Raw genomic sequence first — 23,099 nt, 5'->3', positions numbered from 1 at the left:
TTCCCAGCATCCCATATGGTCCCCCAAGCACCGCCAGGAGTAATTCCTGAGTGCATGATCCAGGAGTAACCCCTGAGCATCGCCGGGTGTGACCCCCCAAAAAAGAGGGAACAGTGATAGTACGACTGGTAGGGAGTTTGCCTTGCACGTGGCTGACCTGGATTTGATCTCTAGCACCTCATATGGTCTCCTGAGCCAAAAAAAAAAAAAAAATCCTTAAACCAGCAAATCATTTCCAAAGCTAAATATATAGTATCATTGGAAAGTTGAGATGTTGAGAGAGAAATGACTTATCCAAAACACTTATCCAATTATCTGGACTTTTAGAATAGGACCAGAAGCCAGAAGCAGTCAGATGCTTGCCTTCAGAAGCATTTGCGAACCAAGTCTATCAAGAAAGGCAAGTGACAAGCAAGTGATCCAACCCTCAAATAATCATCAGGAAGATCCCTCCCACCCCACTAACAGTGTTCCTAGCCTGTGAGAGTAACTTCGCATGGCTGACCTCTTCCCAGGGGGCCATTCTATCTGCCAAATGGATCATCATCAATGTCTTATCACTAACCTTGGGCCTCAGAAAGAAGTATCCTCTTAGAACCATGGGGACTCACTGAGATCCAAAGACAACTAAGATGCAAGAGGAAAGGGGTTTCCTGTTTCAGACAAAATGCTATTTGGGGACTGGAGATAGAGAGGAGAGAGAGAGAGAGAGAGAGAGAGAGAGAGAGAGAGAGAGAGAGAGAGAGAGAGAGAGAAAGAGAGAAAGAGCTTAATGGGTCATTCCTTTAAGATTTGCCTGATTCTCTTCAATGATGCACTGCTTGGAGCATTTCAGTGCCAGGAGTAACCCTTGAGCACAGCTGGGGTATGACCAAAAACCTTAAAAACAAGCTACTGAAAAATCAAAAAACTACAGATCAGTAGAAAGACACACATAATTTTTTATGCATATTCTAAATTTTATGCATGTTTCATATTGAAGGAATTCAATATGAATAGTTTTATAAACTACACTTCCATAAAATTTTACCCACTTATTATCTATCCCAGCACTGGCATAAAAATGTGTTGTAGATTACTTTTCTTTCTTTTATTTACTTATGGAGGAGGGAATCACCCACTCTCAGAGGTGCTCAGATCTTTTCAAGTGACCCCTATATAGATCACTTTTTTGTTTTTGGGTCACACCCAGTAGCAGTCAGGGTTTATTCCTGGTTCTGTGTTCAGGGGTCATTCCTGGAGGTGCTCAGGAATTTGGGGATCAAACCCAGGTCAGGTCAGCCATGGGCAAGGCAAGTGTTCTACCCTCTGTACAACTGCTCAAGGCTCTGTATAGATCACATTTATTTTTGTTTTTGGACCAGGGCTTACTCCTGACTCTGAACTCAGGGTTCACTCCTAGCTGCGCTTGGGGGACTACATGGGATGCTGGGAATTGAACCAGGTTTCCTGTGTGAAAGGCAAGCACCTCACCTGCTGTTCTATCTCTCTGATCCATGGTAACTTACACTTACCCTGCCCAGACTATGCTCACATGATGAGTAACTATGAAGATGGCAAAACATTTCCCTATTATTGTGAGGATAAAGAGTAGACTAGGAAAGGTTATGTCACTGCAAGCACAATTATATAAAATGATCTATTTGTGGTATATGAAGAAACAATTATTTCAAGGTGCTAAGATCGTTGGGCTGGAGCAATAGCACAGCGGGTAGGATGTTTGCCTTGCACGCGGTCAACCTGGCCTACCCTGGTTCGATTCCTCTGCCCCTCTTGGAGAGCCAGGCAAGCTACCAACTATCTCGCCTGCACGGCAAAGCATGGCAAGCAACCTGTGACATATTCGATATGCCAAACACAGTAACAACAAGTCTCACAATGAAGACGTTACTGGGCCCGCTCGAGCAAATCGATGAACAATGGGAGGACAGTGCTACAGTGCTAAGATCACTGTTTATAGATTATCATTCTTTGATGGGAAGTTTTGGGTGATACCCCTATGGTGCTTAGGGTGTACTCCTGGCTCTGTGCTCAACTGTCACTCCTGGAGGTGCCAGAGATTTTTTTTTTGGGGTCACATCCAGCATTGCACAGGGGTTACTCCTGGCTCATGCACTCAGAGATTACTCCTGGCAGTGCTCAGGGGACAGGGATGCTGGGAATCAACCCCGGTCAGCCGCATGCAAGACAAACACCGTACCCTCTGTGCTATCACTCCAGCCCCAGGTGCCAGAGATTGAATGGGGTCACTGGCCTTTAAACTTCTTTGTTATTTAGATAATTTTTAAATTCAACCTGAATAAAATAATAATTTTTAAAAGTTTAGTGAAGGATAAAATATTTCCATGGTGTGTATATTTGTGTGTATATATAGAATTTGTGTATATGTATATTTAATGGAATATTATTTGGCCTTGATAAAGAAACAATGCCATTTGTGACAACATAATGAATCTGAAGGACATTAAAATAAATAAATAAATAAATAAATAAATAAAAGTTGAGCGATGGCCAAAAAACAATAAAAAGTAAAAGCTCTATAAAAGCAGAACTACCTGAGAGTAAGTGAACATGCAAAGAAAAGCAAGAACTGATCCAAGGTAGCTGTATGAGTGACCCTGCCTGGATGAAGTCCACTGGCCTTCCTGACCACACACCTCTGCAGTATGGAGTACATCCAGTTCACTGAATTGTGCCAGCCACCTTCTGCCCTGCATGCCTAGCTTCTAGCACTACCCCTTTCCCTGTGGACAGGCTCGTGTTGGAAGCTCGCCTTAGACAGACCATCTTTCAAATCACCCCTTCGATCCTCTCCCTCCTGCCTTTACTGCTAATTGAACTGTGGGCATGTGATGTGAACCCCCAGGTCCAATGTTAAAACCAAACCTAATCTGGCTATGAACTGGAGCCCTAAGGGAACCCCCCCTTTTTTTTTTTAACTTTTTGGATCACACCTGGCGGTGCTCAGGGTTTACTCCTGGCTCTGCATTCAGGAATTACTCCTGGCAGTGTTGGGGGGGGGACCATATAGGATGCTGGGGATCAAACCCAGGTTGGAAGCATGCAAGGCAAATGCCCTACCCGCTATACTATCGCTCCAGCCCCAAACCCTTCTGCTTCCAGTACAAAGGAGCACAGTAAGGAGGTGGCTTGCCTTGTGCCATCCTCTCAAAGGCCCTGTCCTCATCCTCCAGACTCAGCCTCTTGGGCAGTGTTTATGCTGAGATGTCATGATGGCAAGTGGGTGGGCGGGTATTCAGCCCCCGGGAGGAGAGGATGCGTGAAGGCAGAGCAGCAGGTTCTGGTTCCAGTCCTCGAAGAGGCCCACGTGGGTGTACCCCTTTCCACACCTCGCTCAGTAAATCCACTGGTTCCCTATTTCAGCCTGCAATTATGGCCTGGAATCCCAATTGAAGCCTCCCACAAGCCCTAGAGCCAGAAACCCGGAGAGTCCTACCTGGGGAGCCTTGGTGAGGAGAAGAGCGACTTCGGGGTTGTCGTGGTAGCGCGCAGTCTCCAGTGGGGTCTGGCCTGCCTGAGGAGAGGCACAGGAGGAGAGTGAGGAGTGGCACCAACCCTCCACCCTTGGCCTCGCCACCAGCACCTCGCGTTCCCTGTAACACAATCATGGGCAGGACGTGGCCATGCTCATCCCACCCCAGGAGGGGGCCCAGCCAGCGAGAGGTACTGGAGAGATCCAGTGCTGACCACCAGACAGCCAAGGAGTGTAAGTGCTGACCTCGGAGCAGCCTTGCTCACTTGCAAGCCAAGTCTGGGGCACTGCAGCAGGAAGTTTCCAGAAGGAGACAGGGAAAGTAAAACCAGACAAGGTCCTTGGGGGCCAGAGAGATAGTGCAGTGAGTAAGGCATTTGCCTTGCATGAGACGAACCCAGGTTCAATCCTCAGCACCCCAAATGGTCCCCCAAACATTCCAGGAGTGATTTCTGAGTGCAGAGTCAGTAGTAAGCCCAGAGCACCCCTGAGCATGACACCTCCCCACCCCCAAAACAAAAACAAACAAAACCAGACAAGGTCCAGGAGGAAGATCTCAGTTGAGGAAATAGTACAAGGGATGGCGCAGGAGAGAGAGTATAGTAGGCTAAGGCTCTTGTCTTGCATGCAGCCAGCCCGGATCTGATCCTCTGACCTCCTGTGGTCCCTTGAGCACAGAGCCAGGAGTGATCCCTGAGCACAGCTAAGAGTGACCTGAAACCAAAAAGCTGAAGGATCATGAAATCCAACCACTCATGAATCATCACTGGAAAACACAGGGAAAATGGTGTGAAGGGCAGATGAGGGTCTAGCCACAGAGCCTCAGGAACTGGGCTATGAAAAACCATCAGGAAGCTCAAGGCACGATAAGAGTTTAGGGGAAAGAAAACCCTAAACCAGAGGTGAAAACAAGGCATCCTGGGAAAGGTATTGTGACATAGAGCAGGCAAGTCTTGAGCTTGAAGATGAGGACCTGGGAACAAGACACAGTGGCATTTACCTGCCTCAACATCCCAACCCTCAGACATCTCATGAATGGTTTTAGACCCAGAGAAGGGGAGAGCAGAGGGGAGGGGGAACCGGATAGGAAGGAAGGGAGAGAGAGAGAGAGAGAGAGAAGAGAGGAGAGAAAAATGAAAAGGAATCAGAGGGTGAAGGAAAGAAGAGGAGAGAGAAGAAAAAGAGAGAGGAAGGAATGGTGAGGAGAAAAGGGAAGGAGCAAATAGAGAAACGACAATTTGAGAGAAAGATATTTTCTTTTTTTTCTTTTTTGGTTTTGGGTCACACCCAGTTGTGCTCAGGGCTTACTCCTGGCTCTGCCCTCAGGGGTCACTCCTGGTTGTGCATTTGCAAGTCAAGCATCTTACCTACCGTAGTATCACTTTGGTCCCAAGACAGGAGTTTTCTGAGGAAACTTAATGGCCTGACCACATGACCATTTTTCTAAGCACCACCTCAGTTAGCAGGCCCAGAACTCATTTGACTGCTTCCTCCACCAACCCTGCCCACTCTTTTTGTGCCAGGATGAGCTCATCAGATGAGTCTAAAGAAGGGTCTTGGGGCTTCCCTTTCAGGGGTTGAGAGCAAGAGTCCCCGAGGCCTGAAGTGTTGAGGCGGCTCTGATGCCTGAGAGCCCAGCAGGTGAGAAGGGGCCAGAACCAGTCCACTTACATGATTGACAATGGTCTCATCTGCTCCAGCTTCCAGGAGAATTTTCACCACCTTCTTGTGATTGAGGGCCGCAGCAATATGAAGGGCTGTGTCTCCAGCCTGAAAGGAACCAGAAGAAAGGCCACTTGACTCCATTCGATCTGTTTCTAATCCCATCTTCTGGCTGTGGCTTTCCAAAGCCAAGCCATGACTGACATTTGCTGAGGAGGATGGAGGGTTTTTTGCTCAAGCATATACTTTTTTTTTTGCTTTTTGGGTCACACGCAGCAATGCTCAGGGGTTACTCCTGGTTCTGCACTCACAAATTACTCCTGCTGGTGCTTGAGGGCCGATTTGGGATGCTGGGAAATGCCCTGCCTAATGTGCTATTGCTCCAGCCCCTCAAGCATATACTTTTGTTGCTGTTGTGTTTTGTTTTGGGGCCTCACCTGGCAGTGCTTAGGGATTATCCCTGGTTCTATGCTCAGGGATCACTCCTGGGGGTGTTCAGGGACCACATGGGGTCGGCCACAGGCAAGGCAAGTGCCTTATGTGCTGTATTAGCCCCCATGTGCTTCTTTTAAAAGAGATCGTGGAAAGAAATGAGCTGTACGTCAATATGGCATTCCGTTTTGACTGGGGAACCAGAAATCACAGAATTAAATGTGGGTGGAGACAGTTATGTTGGGCTAACAATGGTGCACCTGAAGCTTTTTCCCCAAGACCTGAAGGCCAGGTGATGGGGAAAGGGGCCAGAGAAGGCAACTGGACTGCCTGGAGCTCTGCATGCTCCCCTCACAGCTGGCAGCTGCCTTCCAGGCTGCCCAGAGGCTGGCCCGTAGACCACAGCGGGGATGGGAGGGGCCCTGGGAACCTTGTTCCAGCCTTAGGATGTTCCCCAAACAGCCTATTTGAGAAATTTTCACGTTTTCTTTATACAGAGCCCTTTTGATCCTGCAAAAACAAAACCCAAAAGTTCTTCAATCAACTATGAAAGAAAAGTACAAATAAATTTGTTTAATCCTAAATGTTGGGTCAACCCGCCCCCCCCCCCACACACACATACACATACTGCCTCCCTATACACATATTACCAGGACTTCCAATCAAAATAAATGAGATAAATATAGGGGAAGTAAAACAACACATTCTTGGGGGCCAGAGAGATACTACAGCAGATAAGGCTCTTGCTCTTGCACATGAACAGCCAAGGGTTGATCCCCAACACCACACAGGGGCCCCGACCCCACCAGGAGTGATCTCTGAGCACAGAATCAGGAGTAAGCCCTGATCACAGACAGGCAATAGATATCCCCGCCCCCAGGCCCTTAAAATCAAAAAACCTATCCAACCCTGCTGATCAGGTAAAGTGCCCTGATACGTTTTCCCCGGGAGCACGGACAGCCAGGCCCATGTGTGGCACCCAGAGGCACTGACTCTGGGATTGAGCACTGGAGAAGCCCCAGAACAGAGTCTTCCTGGCCTGGCTTCACATCAGACTTGGCCAGAGAACTCAAGAAACTCCCAAGGCCTAAGTCCCACCCCCCACATTCAACTTTAATCCATATGGAGTGTCGTGACTGTGACGTGCCACCAGGGCTGAGACACATTGGTTCAATGTGAAGGCTACAGAATGTCAGAAATAAGCTGTTTTATTTGTTTATTTCTTTATTTGTTTATTTCTTTATATTTATTTATATATATTTATTATATATTTATTTGTATTTATTTATTTATATATATTTATTTGTTTATTTATTTATTGCTTTTTGGGTCACACTCGGCGATGCACAGGGGTTACTCCTGGCTTTGCATTCAGGAACTACTCCTGGCGGTGCTTGGGGGACCATATGGGATGCTGGGAATTGAACCCAGGTCAATTGCATGCAAGGCAAACACCCTACCCACTGTACTATCGCTCCAGCCCCGATCTGTTTTATTTTTATTTTATTTTATCTTTTGGTTTGGCGGATATATCTGGCAGTGCTCAGGATTTTTACTTCCGGCTCTGTGATCAAGGATCATTTCTAGCAGGGCTCAGGGGACCAAGAGGGCTCAGGGTTGGCCAAGAGCAAGGAAAATGGCTACCTGCTTTAATATCTCTCTGGTCCTGGAAGTGAAAGCTATTCTAATAGGTCAGTGAGTTTCAATCCTTTATGTACATTCAGACCAGGAACCTTTGAAAACTCCCATTACCTGGATATTCTGGGCATCACTATTTAAACTGGATTTAGATACAGGAATATATACTTTTCTGTTTTGTTTGGGGGCTACACATTGCAGAGCCTGGAGGACCATGCAAGTAAAAATAATTGAACCTAGGCCTTCTTCATGCAAAGCATGCCCTCGGCTCGGTGAGCTTTCTCTTTGGCCCAGGAATGCTATTTTCTTTCCTTTGTTTGGGGGCTGTACCTGGTGGTGCTCAGAGCTTACTTCTGGTTCTGTACTCAGGGATGACACCTGGAGGTGCTCAGGGACCTTATGTGGATATGGAACTTGGGCTGGCCACATGCAAGGCAAGCCCCTTGATCCCTGCACTATCTCTCCAGCCTTCATATTCTAATTTTTAAACTACAGACATAAATAGTGTAAACTCCAAAAGGCCAAACAATTCATTATTGAAAACATGAGGATTTTCATGTTCTTTAATCCAAAGAACTAAAAGTCATACCTAAATCCATATCCTGGGAGAAACAGCTTGATTTCAAAACCCCGGCACACACAGCACAGATAAAGATCATGTGCCCATTTTTACAGAAACCAGAGGTTCCTTTGGCACCAATATGGTGGTAGTGCCAGGAACAAAACTCAGAGTCACAAGACACCAGACTTCCTGGTTTAACCGATTGTGCCACACACTTCCATGTGTGTGTGTGTGCGCTCGCGAGCGTGCCTGATTTGTGGTGCTGGAATCAAACCCAAGGCCTTAGACATGAGAGGCACATGCTCCCTCTCCTGCTGAGTCACCTCCTCCATACGCCGCCTGTTTTTAAAATACTTAAAATCACTAGAAGCAGAACACATGCCAAGACACCCAGGAAATGTTTGCCTTGCTTGACGGAGGAGCAACGGCACACTTCCCCGGGATATAGGATCAGCTGTGAGCTCTCTGAAGAGTGTGCCCACCTCCAGCAGCCTGGGCCCTGCCCGTGGGAGAGCCCATGCACTGACCTGGTTCTTCTCGTGAACAGAACAGAAAGCGCTGAGCAGGAGCTTAATGATGGACACATGATTATAGCGTGCTGCTACGTGCAAACAGGTGTCACCTGCCTGCCAAGAGAAATGAAAGTTAAGCACAGTAGGACTGGTGACAGCACCGATCAGGGAAGCCAAGAGGAGCTGTTTAGGGGCTATACTCCTGGCTCTGCACTCAGGAATTACTCCTGGCAGTGTTCAGGGGATTACATAGGGTGCCAAAGTTTGAACTTGGGTTGGCTGTGAGCGAGGCAAACACCTACCCACTGTACTGTGGCTCTGACCCCTCAAAAGGAGTTATTTAAAAAGTAAGAAAGGGGCTGGAGCCATAGCACAGTGGGTAGGACATTTGCTTTGCACGTGGCTGACCCGGGTTCAATTCTTAGCATCCCATATGGTCCCCCGAGCACCACCAGGAATAATTCCTGAGTGCATGAGCCAGGAGTAACCCTGTGCATTGTCGGGCGTGACCCAAAAAGAAGAAAAAAATAGCAAGCAAACTGGTGTAGGTAGAAATACTCTTTAGGGGTGTCTGTCTGCCTCTCCTTTAACCACAGATGCTCCACTTCCAGGCTCAGAACCACGTGACCGTCTGCTGCCCACGCCCTTGGACCCCCGACTCTGGATCTCCTGTGCTGGAGACCTGCTCCCAGAGAAGCTTTTGCAAGTTGCAGCAGGCCCTACTGTCCCCTCACTGGGTAGCAGTCCTCTGACCCCACGCCTCTCCTACCACCCAAGGATTCCTGGTAGACACTGAAGGAAGACCCGGGTACTGCTTTGGAAATGAGTACTTGCCTTCACAGCCATCCTGGTGAAGGACAGGGCAGCGGGGCCAGCTCTAGGCTGTTAAGATCACACATGTTTTGGGTGGGAGGGATAGTACAGAGGTAACCCCATCACCACCACCACATACGGTTCCCTGAGCCCCCCAAGGAATGATCTCTGAGCGCAGAGTCAGGAGACAATCCTTAGCACTGCCAAGTATGGCACAAAAAGACAAAAAAAAAAATAAGAACTGCGGAGTGAATCTGAGGTGTTCTTGGCAGAGCATGTCTGCGCTGTATTTCTTTGGCAAAGAGCATGCTGAGTGGAAACCACTGCACCCGCCCTGAGCGAGTCAGACGCTGAGTGTGAGAATTATGAAGGAAACGCTGCTTTCCACAGGGAGGGAGGGGGTGTCCCTGGGTGCTGGTTAAAGGGGCAACAGGGAAACAGGCAGGCGAGATTAAGGAAACTGGCCCTAAGAAAAGGAATTACTGATACAGAATATCTCACGGGTGCTGTGTAATCTGGATGACGGAGACTGTACTAAAGACCAGAGTGATGAAGTATCAGGAGATAATCATCTCACCCTTTTCTTTTCTTTCTTTAAGCTTTCTGGGTCACACACTCAGAGCTTACTCCTGACTCTGCACTTACTCAGAAATTACTCCTGGTGTTGCTCAGGGGACCATATGAGATGCCAGGGACTGAACCTAGGTTGGCTGCTTGCAAGGCATGCGCTCTACCTGCTGTACTATCGATCTCAACCCTGTTTTAATGGCCCACAGTCTTGGAACACAATAATAAAAGAAATGCTGGCCTGCCTCCCCAATCCTTTGGTTAAAAAGGTTTATGCTAAAGGGGAAAGGGTTCTCTCGTAAATCCTTTCGTGTATTGTGTGTCACACCCAGTGATGCTCAGGGGTTACTCCTGGCTCTTCTCTCAGGAATTACTCCTAGCCATGCTTGAGGGACTATATGGGACGCCAGGGATTGAACCTGGGTCAGCCTCATGCAAGGCAAACACCCTAACTGCTGTACTATCATCTGGCCCTCTGAAATTCTTCTTTAGGCGACCCCCTCCCATAATCTAGAAGCTTCCATGCCTTCCCTTCAGTAAGTAAAATCTTTTTTATTTTTAAGTTTTTTTCTCTTTTTGGGGGGGGGGAAACGTCAGGAAGGTGGCACACCCAGTGATGCTCAGGTGTGTGACTCCTGGCTCTGTGCTCAGGAATCATTGCTTGTGATGCTCAGGGGACCATATGAGATGCCAGGGATCGAACTCGGGGCAAATGCTCTACCTTCTGAACCGTCTCTCCCACCCCCTGAAATAAAGTAATTTTAGATTCCGGCCGGAAAGGTGGTCTCTGGTCCTTTGCTTTCAGTCTCCACTGCCGGAGCATCCCTGAGACCCTGAGCATCCCACTATCGCATTTCCACTTCAACGGCCTCTAACTGGTGAGCTCGGGGCCAAGGGAACAGAAAAGCCCTGGTGAGCTCGTGCAAACGCGTCTAGGCTAATAAATACGCCAGCAGGGCGATTTCGAGGCTACTCCCCAGGAGACAGGGAGCGGCTGCGTCCACCCACGTTGTTCTTGAGGTCGGCGCGGGAGCCGCCCAGCAGGAGGACGCGGGTGCTCTGGGCGTGGCTGTTCTGGCAGGCCAGGTGCAGCGCTGTGTTCCCGGCCTAGGAGAGAGGCGAGAGAGAGCAGGGGCCACGTTAGCATTCTGGTTCACAGGTGGCACTGGCAAGGGAGGCTTGTGTGGAATCCCGGCACAGAGGCAGAGGCTCCCCTCCATCAGAAAACCCCTCTTTAGCGGGGGTCCTGGCAGCCTCAGCCTTGGACTCCAGACGATAAAGCAAAGCCCGGCGCGGTCAGCCCTGCCAGCCGCCCCAGGCTGCAGGCACTGACGCAGGCGCCTAAGCAAGGGGTCCCCAAACTTCCTTGGGCTCCTGGGAATCTGCTTTAAAACTAAACAGGAAGCCCCTCTTCTCACCAGTGCTCCAGCTACTCTGTCCCTCCACCATTCCAGTGCCCCCTACCTCCAGGGGTGGTATCTCCCTGGAGAACATTCTCTTTTTTCTTTCTTTATTATTGTTAATTTTTATTTTGGTTTGGGGGCTACACTCAGTCGTGTTCAGGGCTTACGCCTGGCACAGGCTCAGAAATCAGTCCTAGGGGTGCTTAGTGGACTCTGTGGGGTGCCAGGAGGAGAATCTGGATTGGTCACCTGTTAGGCAAGTGCCCAGCCCACTTACTATCTCTCCAACCTTTTCCTTCCTTCCTTCCTTCCTTCCTTCCTTCCTTCCTTCCTTCCTTCCTTCCTTCCTTCCTTCCTTCCTTCCTTCCTTCCTTCCTTCCCTTGCTTGCTTTCACTAAACATTTCCTGAAGGTGACGTTAAGTTCCTCCAGGAGCTTATGCGTCCTTCCCGCCCACCACAGAGAGACCCGGGCTGAAGAGATAATGCAGGGGTGAGACGCTTAGCTGTGAGTAGGGCTGGAGTATAGGCTAACTGATCTCAATTTGAAGGTTTTTTCTTTCTTCTCTGGTTTTGGGGTCACACCCTGCAATGCCCAGGGCTTACTCCTGGCTCTTCTTTCAGGGATTACTCCTGGTGGTCTTGAGGGGACCATATGGGACCTGGGGAATCGAACCTGGTCAACTGAATGCAAGGCAAGTACCCTACCTTCTGCACTGTCTCTACCGCTCTGCTTTGTTTTGGGTCTCCTGTGAGGGAGAAACTGATGCCATGACAAGCTGCAGCAAAGATTAAGTCTCAACTAGGCCTCAGTTTCTGTTTCCCCAAAACAGGACTTGCAGTTTCTGGTAAACTCACAGTTGAGTAATTTGCCTAGATAAGGAATTGGGCAGTTGGGTCACTGTACCCTCCTTAGAAACTGTTATTAACTGTTACTGAGGAAACTATTGTCTAATTGCTGACCACTGTTGTAATAGGACCAATGCTGAAAAAAAAAAAACAGTATATAAACTGCTTCTTAACTCTGAACCCTATACAAACTGCTTGTGATTTGGAATCCGGGTCCTTGTCAAGACTCCACGGATTGGATGAGGCTTGGGCCCTAGCTCGAGCTAGCGCTGGCTCGGGCTAGTAATAAAGTTCCTTTGCTTTTGCATTATTGTGTGTGGACATGGTCTCTCCCCAACTGGGGGATCTGAAAGTCGGGCACAACATCCCAAGAAGTGCTCAGAAGGACGAGGGCTCCTCGTGGAGTTACTCAGGCACACTGCCTGCGGGTCACTGCAAGCACACACAGATGAGGTGCTTACATGGGGCTCCCCTCACAGTGCTGGGATCCAAGTGGGACCAGACACTTGGCACGTGCCCCTCCCCCCTCTCTGCTATCTCATTGCCCCACGAAGAGAACCCTTTGAGATTGTGGGATTAGGGTCTGCAAGGCTTCAGATAACTGCTTTAAAAGTAGTAAGAAGGACCAGAGTGATCAAACAGCAGGTGGGGCATTGGTTTGCCTTGCATGCAGCTGATCTGGGTTCAATCCTTGGTACCCCACATGGTTCTCCAAGCACTGCTATAGGAGGGATTTCTGAGAGCAGAAATCCCTCCTATAGCAGTGCTTGGAGAACCAGAAGTAAGTTCTGAGCACTGCCAGATGCGGTCCCCAAGCAAAACAAAATGTAGTTAAGAAAACCAGCAGCACGAGAGGTTGATGGGGACCCAGCCTAAACAATGCACCAAGCACCCAGGTTAAATACATGAGCTCAGAGGTATGCTTCAAAAGCTGTTTAGAGGAATATTGCTCTCGAGTCCGGGGAGGGACAGATCCAAGATGAAGGGAGTGGCCGAAACAGGGCTGGTTTCCTTATTCACATTGAACCACTGGGAAAGCGCTGTGAGAGGTGGGTCTTTAAAGGAAGCCTCCCTGGGAAGTAGCTTCTTCTGCCACGGAGACCTGTGTTTCCCATGTGGACAGTACAGTTCACCAGTGGGGGCATGAGACCATCTGCAACTGGTAGGGGAGTGGGGTGCTTTCTGTTTATTCCCTTAAAGAAGGGAAACTTCCAGAGAGCTGCTGAAGAATTTTTTTTCTTTTTGTTCTGAGAAGCCACATAAGATAGGGAGTCTCTGATGTATGTTATGCTCACTAAGGAGCATAACATTTGGAGCATTCATTTGGAGCATTCATTTCTCCTGCCAAGGATTCCTTCAGCCACAAGAGAGGTCCCCCAGGTCAGGAAAGCTTCAGAATCTTGCCAGTGATGGGGAGTCCCAGCACCTGTCTGGCCTCACCTTGTTCTTGGCAAGCACATTGGCTCCGGCTTTAACGAGCAGCTTGGCTGACTGGCTGAAGCCATGCCAGGAGGCTTCGTGCAGAGCTGTATTCCCATCCTGCAGAATACACGTGGAGAGAGAACACACATCACCCACCCTCGTCTCCTGATCACCCAGCAGCAGAGAGCCTACATGTACTTTGCAGGGGTGGAGTTGCCTGGACTCAAAGGGACTGCAGGTCACTAAGGCCACACCAAGCCATATTCAGGGCTGCTGTGTGTGTGTATGTGTGTGTGTGAGTGTGTGTGTGTGTGGGGGGGGGTGCAGTACCAGGATTAAATTCAGAGCTGAGTTCAATGCAAAGCATACACTCTAACCCTGGAAGCTATCTCCCCGGTCTCTCCTAGTACATACTTTTAGGGCATACCCACAGGGTCTTTCTCATCTCAAACACAGCCAGAAATATCAGTTGAGAATTGAGTTTCTTGGGGCTTTCCCAGAAAAGGCATCTATAAGCACTGTCAGGAACTGGTTATGTTCAAGCTGTGCTTTAGTCCTGTGATGGACCATGGCTGGATGGCATGAGCACTTGCTTCTAGCTGAAAAGCCAGTTCTAAGACCTGTCCACAGCTCACATTTAATAGGAAGTGACATTAAAGTGGTTTGATGGAGGAGAGCCAGAGAGAAAGTCTTGCATGTGGCTGACTCTGGTTCAAGCACTGCATGTGATCCCCCAGCACTGCCAGGAGTGATCTCTGAGCACTGCTGGGTATGATCCAATAACTGGGGGGTGGGGGGAGTCCAAACAGAATCTGGACTGATTTGATCATGAATAGATAACTAAAGATAAACTGTGACTGGTGAACAGCAGGCAGAAATGATACTATCAAGAACACTCAGAACTAGGCTGGAGTGATAGTATAGAGGGGAGGATGCCTACTTGCATGTAACCAACCCACGTTCAATCTCCAGCATCCCAGATGGTCCCAAAAGCACCACCAGGAATGATCCCTGAGCACAGAGCCAGGAGTCAGCCCTGAGTGTATCTGGGCATACCTGCCCAAACAAACGAGAAATTTACAAGTTCTTAAAGAAGAAAAAGTGACCCAAGGTGACTGGCTGGGGCCACAGTTCTGTCTGCAGGGGGCTCAGGCTGTGTCAGGCATGCTCCCTGGGTACCTGGGGAGTACGTGCACTAGGAGTTTGCCCCAGAGCACAGGAGGGTGTGGCCCCCACCCAGCAAACAAACCAAAAGGGAAGTTCAGAAGGTGGCTGTCCAGCTGCCACACCCCATGTCACCTTGTCTTGGCGGTCCAGCGCACAGCCGTCCTGGATGAGTGCAGCGACCACATCTGTATGTCCCACCACTGCAGCCCGGTGCAAGGCTGTCTGATCCCCCTGCAGCCGACACAGAGGCAAAGAGAGTGCTGAGACACCCGCACCACTCGCCGCCCTCTGCCAGGGGCTCTGTCACCGCCCACCCCCCCACCCCATGCTCAGCAGGCCACTCAGTCTGAGAGGGGAGAGCTTGGGGTGCATCTAGGAAGAGCACGCAGAGGACCCTGGCCAGCCCACCACACCCGCACTGCAGAGCTGGCCTTGAGGGACCTGTGACCTTGCTTCACCTCAGAGCCAGCGGTGCCATCTGGTCACATCTGGGAACAGCAGGACCAAGAGCCGCCCTGGAGACAGCTGGACCAGCAGGACCTGGAACTTCCCTCCAGCCCTCTGCTCTCCAGAACTCACCATTCCTGAGTTGCCTGATTAGTCCTGGTCAAGAGTCATGGACTAGCCACCAAGCAGCCCCAGAACCACTTGGCAGAGCCAAAAGAAAGCCCTGAGCACTGCAGGGTGTGGCTCCGAGACCTCTTAGCTCTGCCAGCATCTGTACCGTTTCCCGCTACCCAGGAGCCATTCTTCTGGGCACAGGCTCCTGGGCTCACAGGTCTTCTCTGCCCAGTGGGACACCAGCTCACCCTGTTTGCTGCTGCCCAGAGAGCACTAAACACTCGCAGCAGGCGGTTGGAGCTCTGAGGTCATCTCAGAGATGGACACAGGGAGCTAAGTGAACACAAACAAGGCTCCCCTAGGGAGTGGGGCAGAGTGCAGCGAGGAGTATGCCCAGGATGTGGGGCTGGGGAAGTGAGCCCTGAGAGGCCCTGACAGAAGAGATGCCCAGGGCCCAGCTGAGTTTCTGGGTTCTCACCTAAACGAGGGTAGGGGTGGGGTGGGGTGTTTCCCTTCCTGCCTTGGGTCTCTGTAATTTGATTGGTTGAAGTTGAAGTTGAGCATAAACAAGGTTTCCTGGTGAAACACCAGAGGGACAGGGAAAATAGTGCCGTCAAGAGATGATCTGAGAAAGGAAAGCAGGAGAGTTTTGGGGTTTTGTTTTTTATTTTTGACCTGGAGTTGTTTTTTTTTTTTAACTTCCATGTGCAGGTTTATTATCTAAAATCAGCAAAGTGCTGCAAAGACTGAACATAATAAAACATTTTATGAATAACTTTAATTCAATAGTTCCAAATGTAATTGAGCTTATGTAGAATATTTAGCAGAATATTCTAAAAACTAGTAAAGAACCAGACTATTTGCTTGACCCTCCATTTGAGAAATGTCCAAAACACTCAAGAAAATGGTTTCACAGTATCATTAAAATTAAAGAGTTAGATCTAGCCATACTATTTTAACGTTTAACATTCTTGGCTACTAGACACATTAATCTAAGCAGCCATATTTAAAAGACAAATCCCTGGGGTCTATAGCCATATTTACAACTGTATGTGCTTCAAAGAGAATTTGATCCATAGTAAAATTCAACAAAAAAATCATCTGAATAGGTAAAGTCAATAATTTATATTTTATTTTTGATGGTTATAGTTGAAAGCAATTATTTAGAAAGAAATGTTTTATATTTAGTTCTATCTAGTGGAAATTTTCTTGAAAAGTCAGGTTTTTTTTTATAATTTATTTATTTATTGAATCACTGTGGGAAAAGTTACAGAGCTTTCGGGTTTAGGTCTCAGTCATGTAAATATCAAACACATTTCCCTTTACCAATACTTATTTTTAACCCCGAACCCCAATAGACCCCCACCTCCCACCCCTCCCAATTCTTGTGAGGCAGATGAGTTCTAGTTAATACTCTATCTAGTTTGACTAGATAGATTGTTTCGATAGAAGATGCACAATTATTGTTTAGAGTTTACGACCCACCCCCCACAATCAGATATGCTGAAACAGCGTTGTGAAATGATTTGCTTTCTACAACTTGGTTTAAGAATAAAATGATGTCGCGGCCGCGCGGTTTTGAATTTCTGCTATTTTACTTATTGACCCTGGAAGAATTTCTATTAAAAGTTAGATAGTTAAGAGATTGGTTTCTGTGCCCTGGAGTCGTGGCCGTGCCGGAGAGCCGCTCGTGGGGGGCAGCTGGCGACCTCGGTGGGGCGTGGGGGACGGCCCACAAAGCCCCCCTTCCCATGAGGTCCCTGCCGCTCCCGCCGAGCCCGGCTCAAACCTGCTGTCCACAAGGCTCCCGTGCGGCCGCCATCTTTCTTTCCAGAGAGGAGCGGGCGGGCCGGTCAACACCCTTTCCCCTCCGTGACCTGGAGTTTTTGAATGGGATAAGCACCACCAATAAATAATCTTAATGTACATGACACACACACACATACACACACACACCAGATACAAAACACAGAAAAAAGTGGTTGAAACAATAGTGCAGCAGCTAAGGTGCTTGATGTGCACACGATTTGACCCTGGTTAAATCCCCGGTACCTCATATGGTCCCCTAGAATTGCAGGAGTGATCCCTGAGTGCAGAGCCAAAAGAAAGCCCTGAGCACTGCAGGGTGTGGCTCCAAGACCAAAAAAACAGTCAACCGAAGAAACAACCTTTATAAAATGCTGTTTCTACTCACAAAATCTCCCTGGAATTGTGAAAACAACATACATGAAAAGCACTTAATTTGAAGAACAGTGGAATGGAAGAGCTGGTTCTAGAATGTAAATGTATTCAATGCCTTCAAATGATACTTTAAAATGTCAAGATTGGGGCTGGAGAGAGTACAGTGGGTAGAGCACTTGCCTTGCACTCAGCCAGCCTCGATTAGATTTCCAGTATCCCATCTTGGGACCCCAAGCACCACTAGGAGTAATGCCTAAGTGTAGAGCCAGGAGTAATCCCTGAGCATTGATGGGTATGATGCCAGCTAAAACAACCCCCCCTTCCACAATGATCAAGATAGTCAATTTTATACTATTTTAAAAATCACAATAAAAAGCACTGCATCTTTTTTTTGTAGACTTACAAATTTTGTGCTAGGGTTTCAATTATACAATGATCAAATACCCATCTGTCCACCAGTGCCCATTTCCCACTGCCACGGATCCCAGTATCCCTCCCACCCCCCATCCCCCCCAGCCCACCCTGCCTCTGTGGCAGGGCATTTGCTTTTGTTCTCTCTCTCCTCTTGGGAAAAGCACTGCATCTTAAATATCAAATTTACATTCATAAAATATTCTTAAATCTCGCTTTAAAAATCTAGGAACAGGCTGGAGCTATAGTACTGCAAGTAGGGCACGTGCCTTGCACGTGGCCCACCTGGGTTTGACGCCTGGTATCCCTTATAGTTCCTTGAGACTACCAGGAGTGATTCCTGAGTGCAGAGCCCGGAGTAAGCTCTACGCACAGCTGTATGTGCCCCCCCCCCCACAAAAAAATTAGAGGTGGAGCAAGAGCAATAGCACAGCAGGTAGGGTGCTTGCCTGACATAACCATCCCAGGTTCAATCTACATGGTACTCTGAGCCCACCTGGAGTAATTCCTGAGAACAGAGCCAGAAGTAAGTCCTTCTTGGCACTCATTTTCCTAGTTCCTTCCAATCTGTAAGGTCAATTAACCTTATGACAGATCTTAAGAGAGATCAGGTGTTGGCGCTACCTCCTGATGACACATCAAGCCGAGGACTCAGCACACTGCCAGTTCTATTACCCAAGAAGCATTTGTTGAATGATGGACCAGGAAGCAGTAGATGGAAGAAGGCTGCAGTTAAAAAGTTAAACTGCCAGCGACCTTGCGGCTTGACACTTTCATTTGGAACCTGCTGGCCTGTTAGCATCAGTGCCAGCTCTCAGTTCTTCTAAGACATCAGTATTGCTCACTTTGAGCTTTTAAAAGGTTTGGCACATTTGCGGTCTAAATAACTGCAGTGAAATACATTTAGCTTCCTCTCCTACATAGTGAGAAGAGTGGCCCCAGAGTGGGAAGCTGCCAAAGCTGAGCTCAGGGAAGAAACAGCAGCATACAAGGTGGGATATACACCCTGCGGGGACAAAAGAGTGAGGGGGGGTAAGGGTTCCCCAGGTGCACAGATGCTTAAGACAGCTTAAGTAGGATAGGTGTGTAAAACAGATTGCTCACTCTTTCTCTCTCTCTGATCTTCTAGGATTCTCTCCTGCCTTTCTTTTCTGTTTTCTCTTATTTTTTTCCTTCTTTCATGCTTTCTACTGTGACCCCAGAGTCCAGGACTACATTTGAGGTAGAGGCCATGTGACTGCTCATTAACCAGTCAGAAATGGCATTAAATCTCCAATGGGAGTTGACAGAATTGATGGGAAGCAAGAAGGAATTTACTTCGAGAGTTGCTTGTTCTAAAGACCCCATTTCCACAGGTGGAAGTACACTGGAGGTCATTCTTCAACTAATTCTCATGTTGTCCTTATCATGATAGAACAATATCTGTGGAAAAGGAAGCTAGCGATATCATCTTCATAAAATTAACATTCTTAATTTCTAACTTGTCACCCAAGTAAGGTAACTTCGAAAAGGATGTTTTCAATAATCTCCCAACTTCCTTAAATAACACCCTTAAAGAGTTTCCATCCTTGAAATCTTGCAAAAATTTCAAGGCTGGTCATCAGCACATGGTAAATATATAGATGACCGCCAGGAGCCATATTCTGAGGGATGTATTACTTCACAAGACATGCAAATTTAACTGTACCTTCTCCATTCCCAATTGTTTTTACTCTTGGTGTGTTTTGTTTTGAGTCATTTGGGAGAAGCAATGTATGCAATTCTTTATCCCAGGCAATCAAGAGATGCAAGTCAACAGTTGTGATAGATGAAAGGGGTGTTTCAGTCTAAAAATAAGAGCTGGCTTTCCTTCTGCTGACAAATCTGCCCTTATGTCCATGGTGAGCGCTCAGGCCTGCTTTACTTCCTCTTTCCTGATACAAATAGCAGAAGTTCGAGGCAGTTAGCATGGCCCTTGCTGCATGAGAACTCAGAGTTCAAGACCTGAGGCAAGAATGCTGAGTTGGGATATCTTCCTGGAATTGCCATCTTGCCTGTGTGGTGAAAAGGACTTAAAATATTCAAAGAGAAGACAAGACACATCCTGACAAGTCTGTGCCAGCAAATGGTGCCCCGCCTTTTCTGGGTCAGAGTCTCTGTGTCAGAGTCCCCGTACCTGCACTCCTGTCGTCTAAGGGTACTATTATACCGTATAGTCAAGGATGTTTGGCTTTTGTTTTGTTTTGTTTGCCACACTCAGTGATGCTCGGGGCTTGCTCCTGGTTCTACACTCAGGGATCACTCCTTGTGGGTTTAGTGGAATCATATGGATGCTAGGGATTGAAGCCGGGTCACTCACGTGCAAGGTACGAGCCCTACCTGCTGTTTTATCTCTCTGGTTCTGTGGGATGCTCAGTTTTAAATGTTATAAATGTTATGGCCACAGGGCAGGAAAACAAAAGCATCATGACCCAAGGTAGACATCAACAGCTTGGTGCTAACTCAGCAGCTTTTGAAAATAATATCCCTGATGACCCAATAGGTTCCAAATATAACTAGAGATGTCTGAAGGACATGGGACAATCTTCCGCCTGTGGAGAAATCAATGACATAGTTATTCATGGCAAATGCTTTACTTTTTCTGTTGTATGTGACACATTTTAGGACCAAGAAAATGACATTTACTTTAGGACCAAGAAAATGACATTTATGTTTCCTGTTGTATGTGACACATTTAGAGAACCAAGAAAAATGGCAGCTCTGTGATAACCTGCACCATAGCACAAGTGAGGGTGTCATGTTTGGAAATAGCATATAATTAATTATCAAAGAAGAATCTGAAGGGGGGTAGGATCAGATGCATCATGACTCTGTGTTCCTCACAAAAGTCCTTATTTCCTAGATTCCTACAATGTAAATTAGGGCTAGAAACAAACTTTCAGAAGATAATATTGATCACATTTTCATGGGACTTTATCTTTTTTTTTTCTTTTTGGGTCACACTCGGTGATGCTCAGGGGTTACTCCTGGCTCTGCACTCAGAAATTACCCCAGGCAGTGCTCAGGGAACTATATGGGATGCTGGGAATTGAACCCGGGTCAGCCACATGCAAGGCAAATGCTCTACCCAATGTGCTCCAGCCCCAGGACTTTATCATTATAGCTCATTGGAGGAATATTTATAATTTGTCTACATCTACTTATTTTTGTTGTGGGGGTGTTTGGGGGGCCATATCTAGCAGTGCTCAGAGGCTATCCTGCTGTTTTGATGGGAAACTATCCCCACACACTACATGTACACGTGCCCTTTGGGCTCTCACCTGAGTCCCTACATCTACTTCTTAAAGTTATCAACCTTCCTCAGAGACCCATCAGGGCAATCAAGCTTCTTACAGGACCCCATGCCAGTCACTGTGGTTTGGCTTAGAGATAGATACTTGATCTCAAAGGAACAGATCAGAAACATTCTATAGAAATTCTGAATGAAGAGATTCAGAGGCTGAGTGTGAATAACAGCACTTCTCCAGCGTGAGCCCTGCTCAGAGGCTCCTTTCCTTGGGTCCATGTCTGCTATATTTTGGAGTAGGTTCTTTTTAACAGAGTGGAGGTTAAGAGAATTCAAGGTGAAAAGAGGGAAAAAAGCAAGATTTTCAGCCCCATCTTTTTTTTTCTTTTTCATTTTAGGTTTTTGGGCCACACCGTGGGGTGCTTAGGGGTTACTCCTGGCTCTGCACTTAGGAATTACTCCTGGTGAGTTCAGGGGACCATATGGGATGCTGAGGATCAAATCTGGGTTGGCTGCATGCAAGGCAAGTGCCTTCTCTGTTGTACTTTCTCCAACCCATCAGCCCCTTCTCTCCTCCAGGGACTATCCTAGTGAGCAACACACATCGTCAGCAGGAGTGGCCCACACGTGTGTGTGTGTGTGTGTGTGTGTGTGTGTGTGTGTGTATGTGAGAGAGAGAGAGAAAGAGAGAGAAAGAGAGAAAGAGAGAGAGAGAGAGTATGCATGCACATGGATATGTGCCTCCAAGCAGAAAGGACACAGGCAAAAATCCTACTGAGGCTCAGTCCTGTAGTGACACTAGAGAGAAAATGAACCATGATGGTATTATGATGGAAATTTATTATATGTATCTTTGATTTTACAATTGGTTTATGAAATATACTGTTAGAGATAATTTTGCTTGTTGGTGAAAAAATTTAAAGATGCCCACCCTGTCTGCACTTGGGATGAACTTCCCCATTTCAAGCTAAGAAAATTCCGATTGTAGGAAACTTCCTGTAGCCATACTGATAAGGTGCCATGATGTGCGTGCGCCCCCACAATTCTGGAGCATGAAGCAAAGAAATGATGAGTTTGTATGAATGTCTTTAAAAAATAGGCTTTTCTTCAATTAAAAAAATAAAAATAAAAGGCTCTGAGCTTTGTCTAAGGTTTCGGGTGCTTGCCTACCATCGACCCACTGATCTCATGAGCCGGTGAAAATAAAAACCTCCTTATACTCCATCCACAGCCTGTCTTGGCATGCTTGATTAAGAAAACTCCCTTCATAACAATGGGAAATCCATGCCTCACGCCCACACTCTGACTTAATACTGAGAATGGGTTGCAGGGCCCACAACTGATGTGAAAGACACTGGACAGTTCCTACTGACCTCCAGCCTCCCGCTGACCACATTCTGTTCTGTGGGTTTCTAGGCAAACACGCTCCCCAGTTGCCCTCAATCCTTTTACTCACATCATCCTGGACATCGAGGTCACAGCCAGCTTTCAGCAAGATCTGGACCACAGAGAGATGGCCCTTGTTGGCAGCAAGATGCAGGGGGGTCCGGCCATGCTGTCAAGACAAAACAAACCCCAATTTCAGAAGAAAATATCTAGACCATCCTGGGGTCAGGTCTGCATATGGCACTCCATCCTGGGATATTGACAAGGCATCAATAAACAAACCCGGTCAACACTGACTGTCTCATTAGCACTCCACGCTCACCAGACTAATATGGAGGGTATTGAATGAGAAAGGGCTTTTCCTTTCCCACAGGTGCTAATGTTCAGGGCTGTCAAAGCAGTTACAGTGAATCTGATTGGGCAAGAGATGGCAGAGCACCAAAAAGGGAGGGAGAGAGAGAGAGAGACAGAGACAGAGACAGACAGACAGACAGACAGAGACAGAGAGACAGAGGGGGGAAGGCAAGTGCCTGCCACAGAGGCAGGCAGGGGGTGGGGGGTGATGGGAGAGAACCTGGGGACACGGTGCTGGGAAATGTACATTGGTGGAGGAATGAGTGTTGGAATAGTGTATAACTGAAACCCAATTACGAACAGTTTTGTAAGGGTCTCAACCGTGATTCATAAAAAGAAAAGAAAAAAAAGGAAAAGATGGCAGAGCAGCAAAAGATCAGGTTATCAGTCTCAGAAAAATCTAGTGAATAATTATTCAAAAGA

The 23,099-nt window shown here is 47.6% G+C and overlaps 1 protein-coding gene across 5 annotated transcripts in view; it reads right to left on the bottom strand.

Annotated features, from left to right (window-relative positions):
• The window catches only part of ANKRD6 (ankyrin repeat domain 6), a 190,383-nt gene that overhangs the window by 14,810 nt on the left and 152,474 nt on the right, over window positions 1-23,099 (bottom strand). For all 5 annotated transcript variants that reach the window (XM_056125346.1, XM_056125348.1, XM_056125349.1 and 2 more), the window contains exons 3-9: window positions 22,393-22,491; window positions 14,651-14,749; window positions 13,370-13,468; window positions 10,688-10,786; window positions 8,315-8,413; window positions 5,165-5,263; window positions 3,458-3,535 (exon numbers count right to left, since the gene is read on the bottom strand). In XM_056125346.1, the coding sequence (XP_055981321.1) occupies window positions 3,458-3,535; window positions 5,165-5,263; window positions 8,315-8,413; window positions 10,688-10,786; window positions 13,370-13,468; window positions 14,651-14,749; window positions 22,393-22,491 (672 nt within the window). The remainder of the gene's footprint in view (window positions 1-3,457; window positions 3,536-5,164; window positions 5,264-8,314; window positions 8,414-10,687; window positions 10,787-13,369; window positions 13,469-14,650; window positions 14,750-22,392; window positions 22,492-23,099) is intronic.

Source organism: Sorex fumeus, unplaced genomic scaffold, assembly GCF_029834395.1.
Source record: "Sorex fumeus unplaced genomic scaffold, SorFum_2.1 ptg000054l, whole genome shotgun sequence".
NCBI classification, from domain to species: Eukaryota; Metazoa; Chordata; class Mammalia; order Eulipotyphla; family Soricidae; genus Sorex; species Sorex fumeus.
Note: the sequence above shows the minus strand (reverse complement) of the source record. Positions and strands in the feature narration are given on the sequence as shown.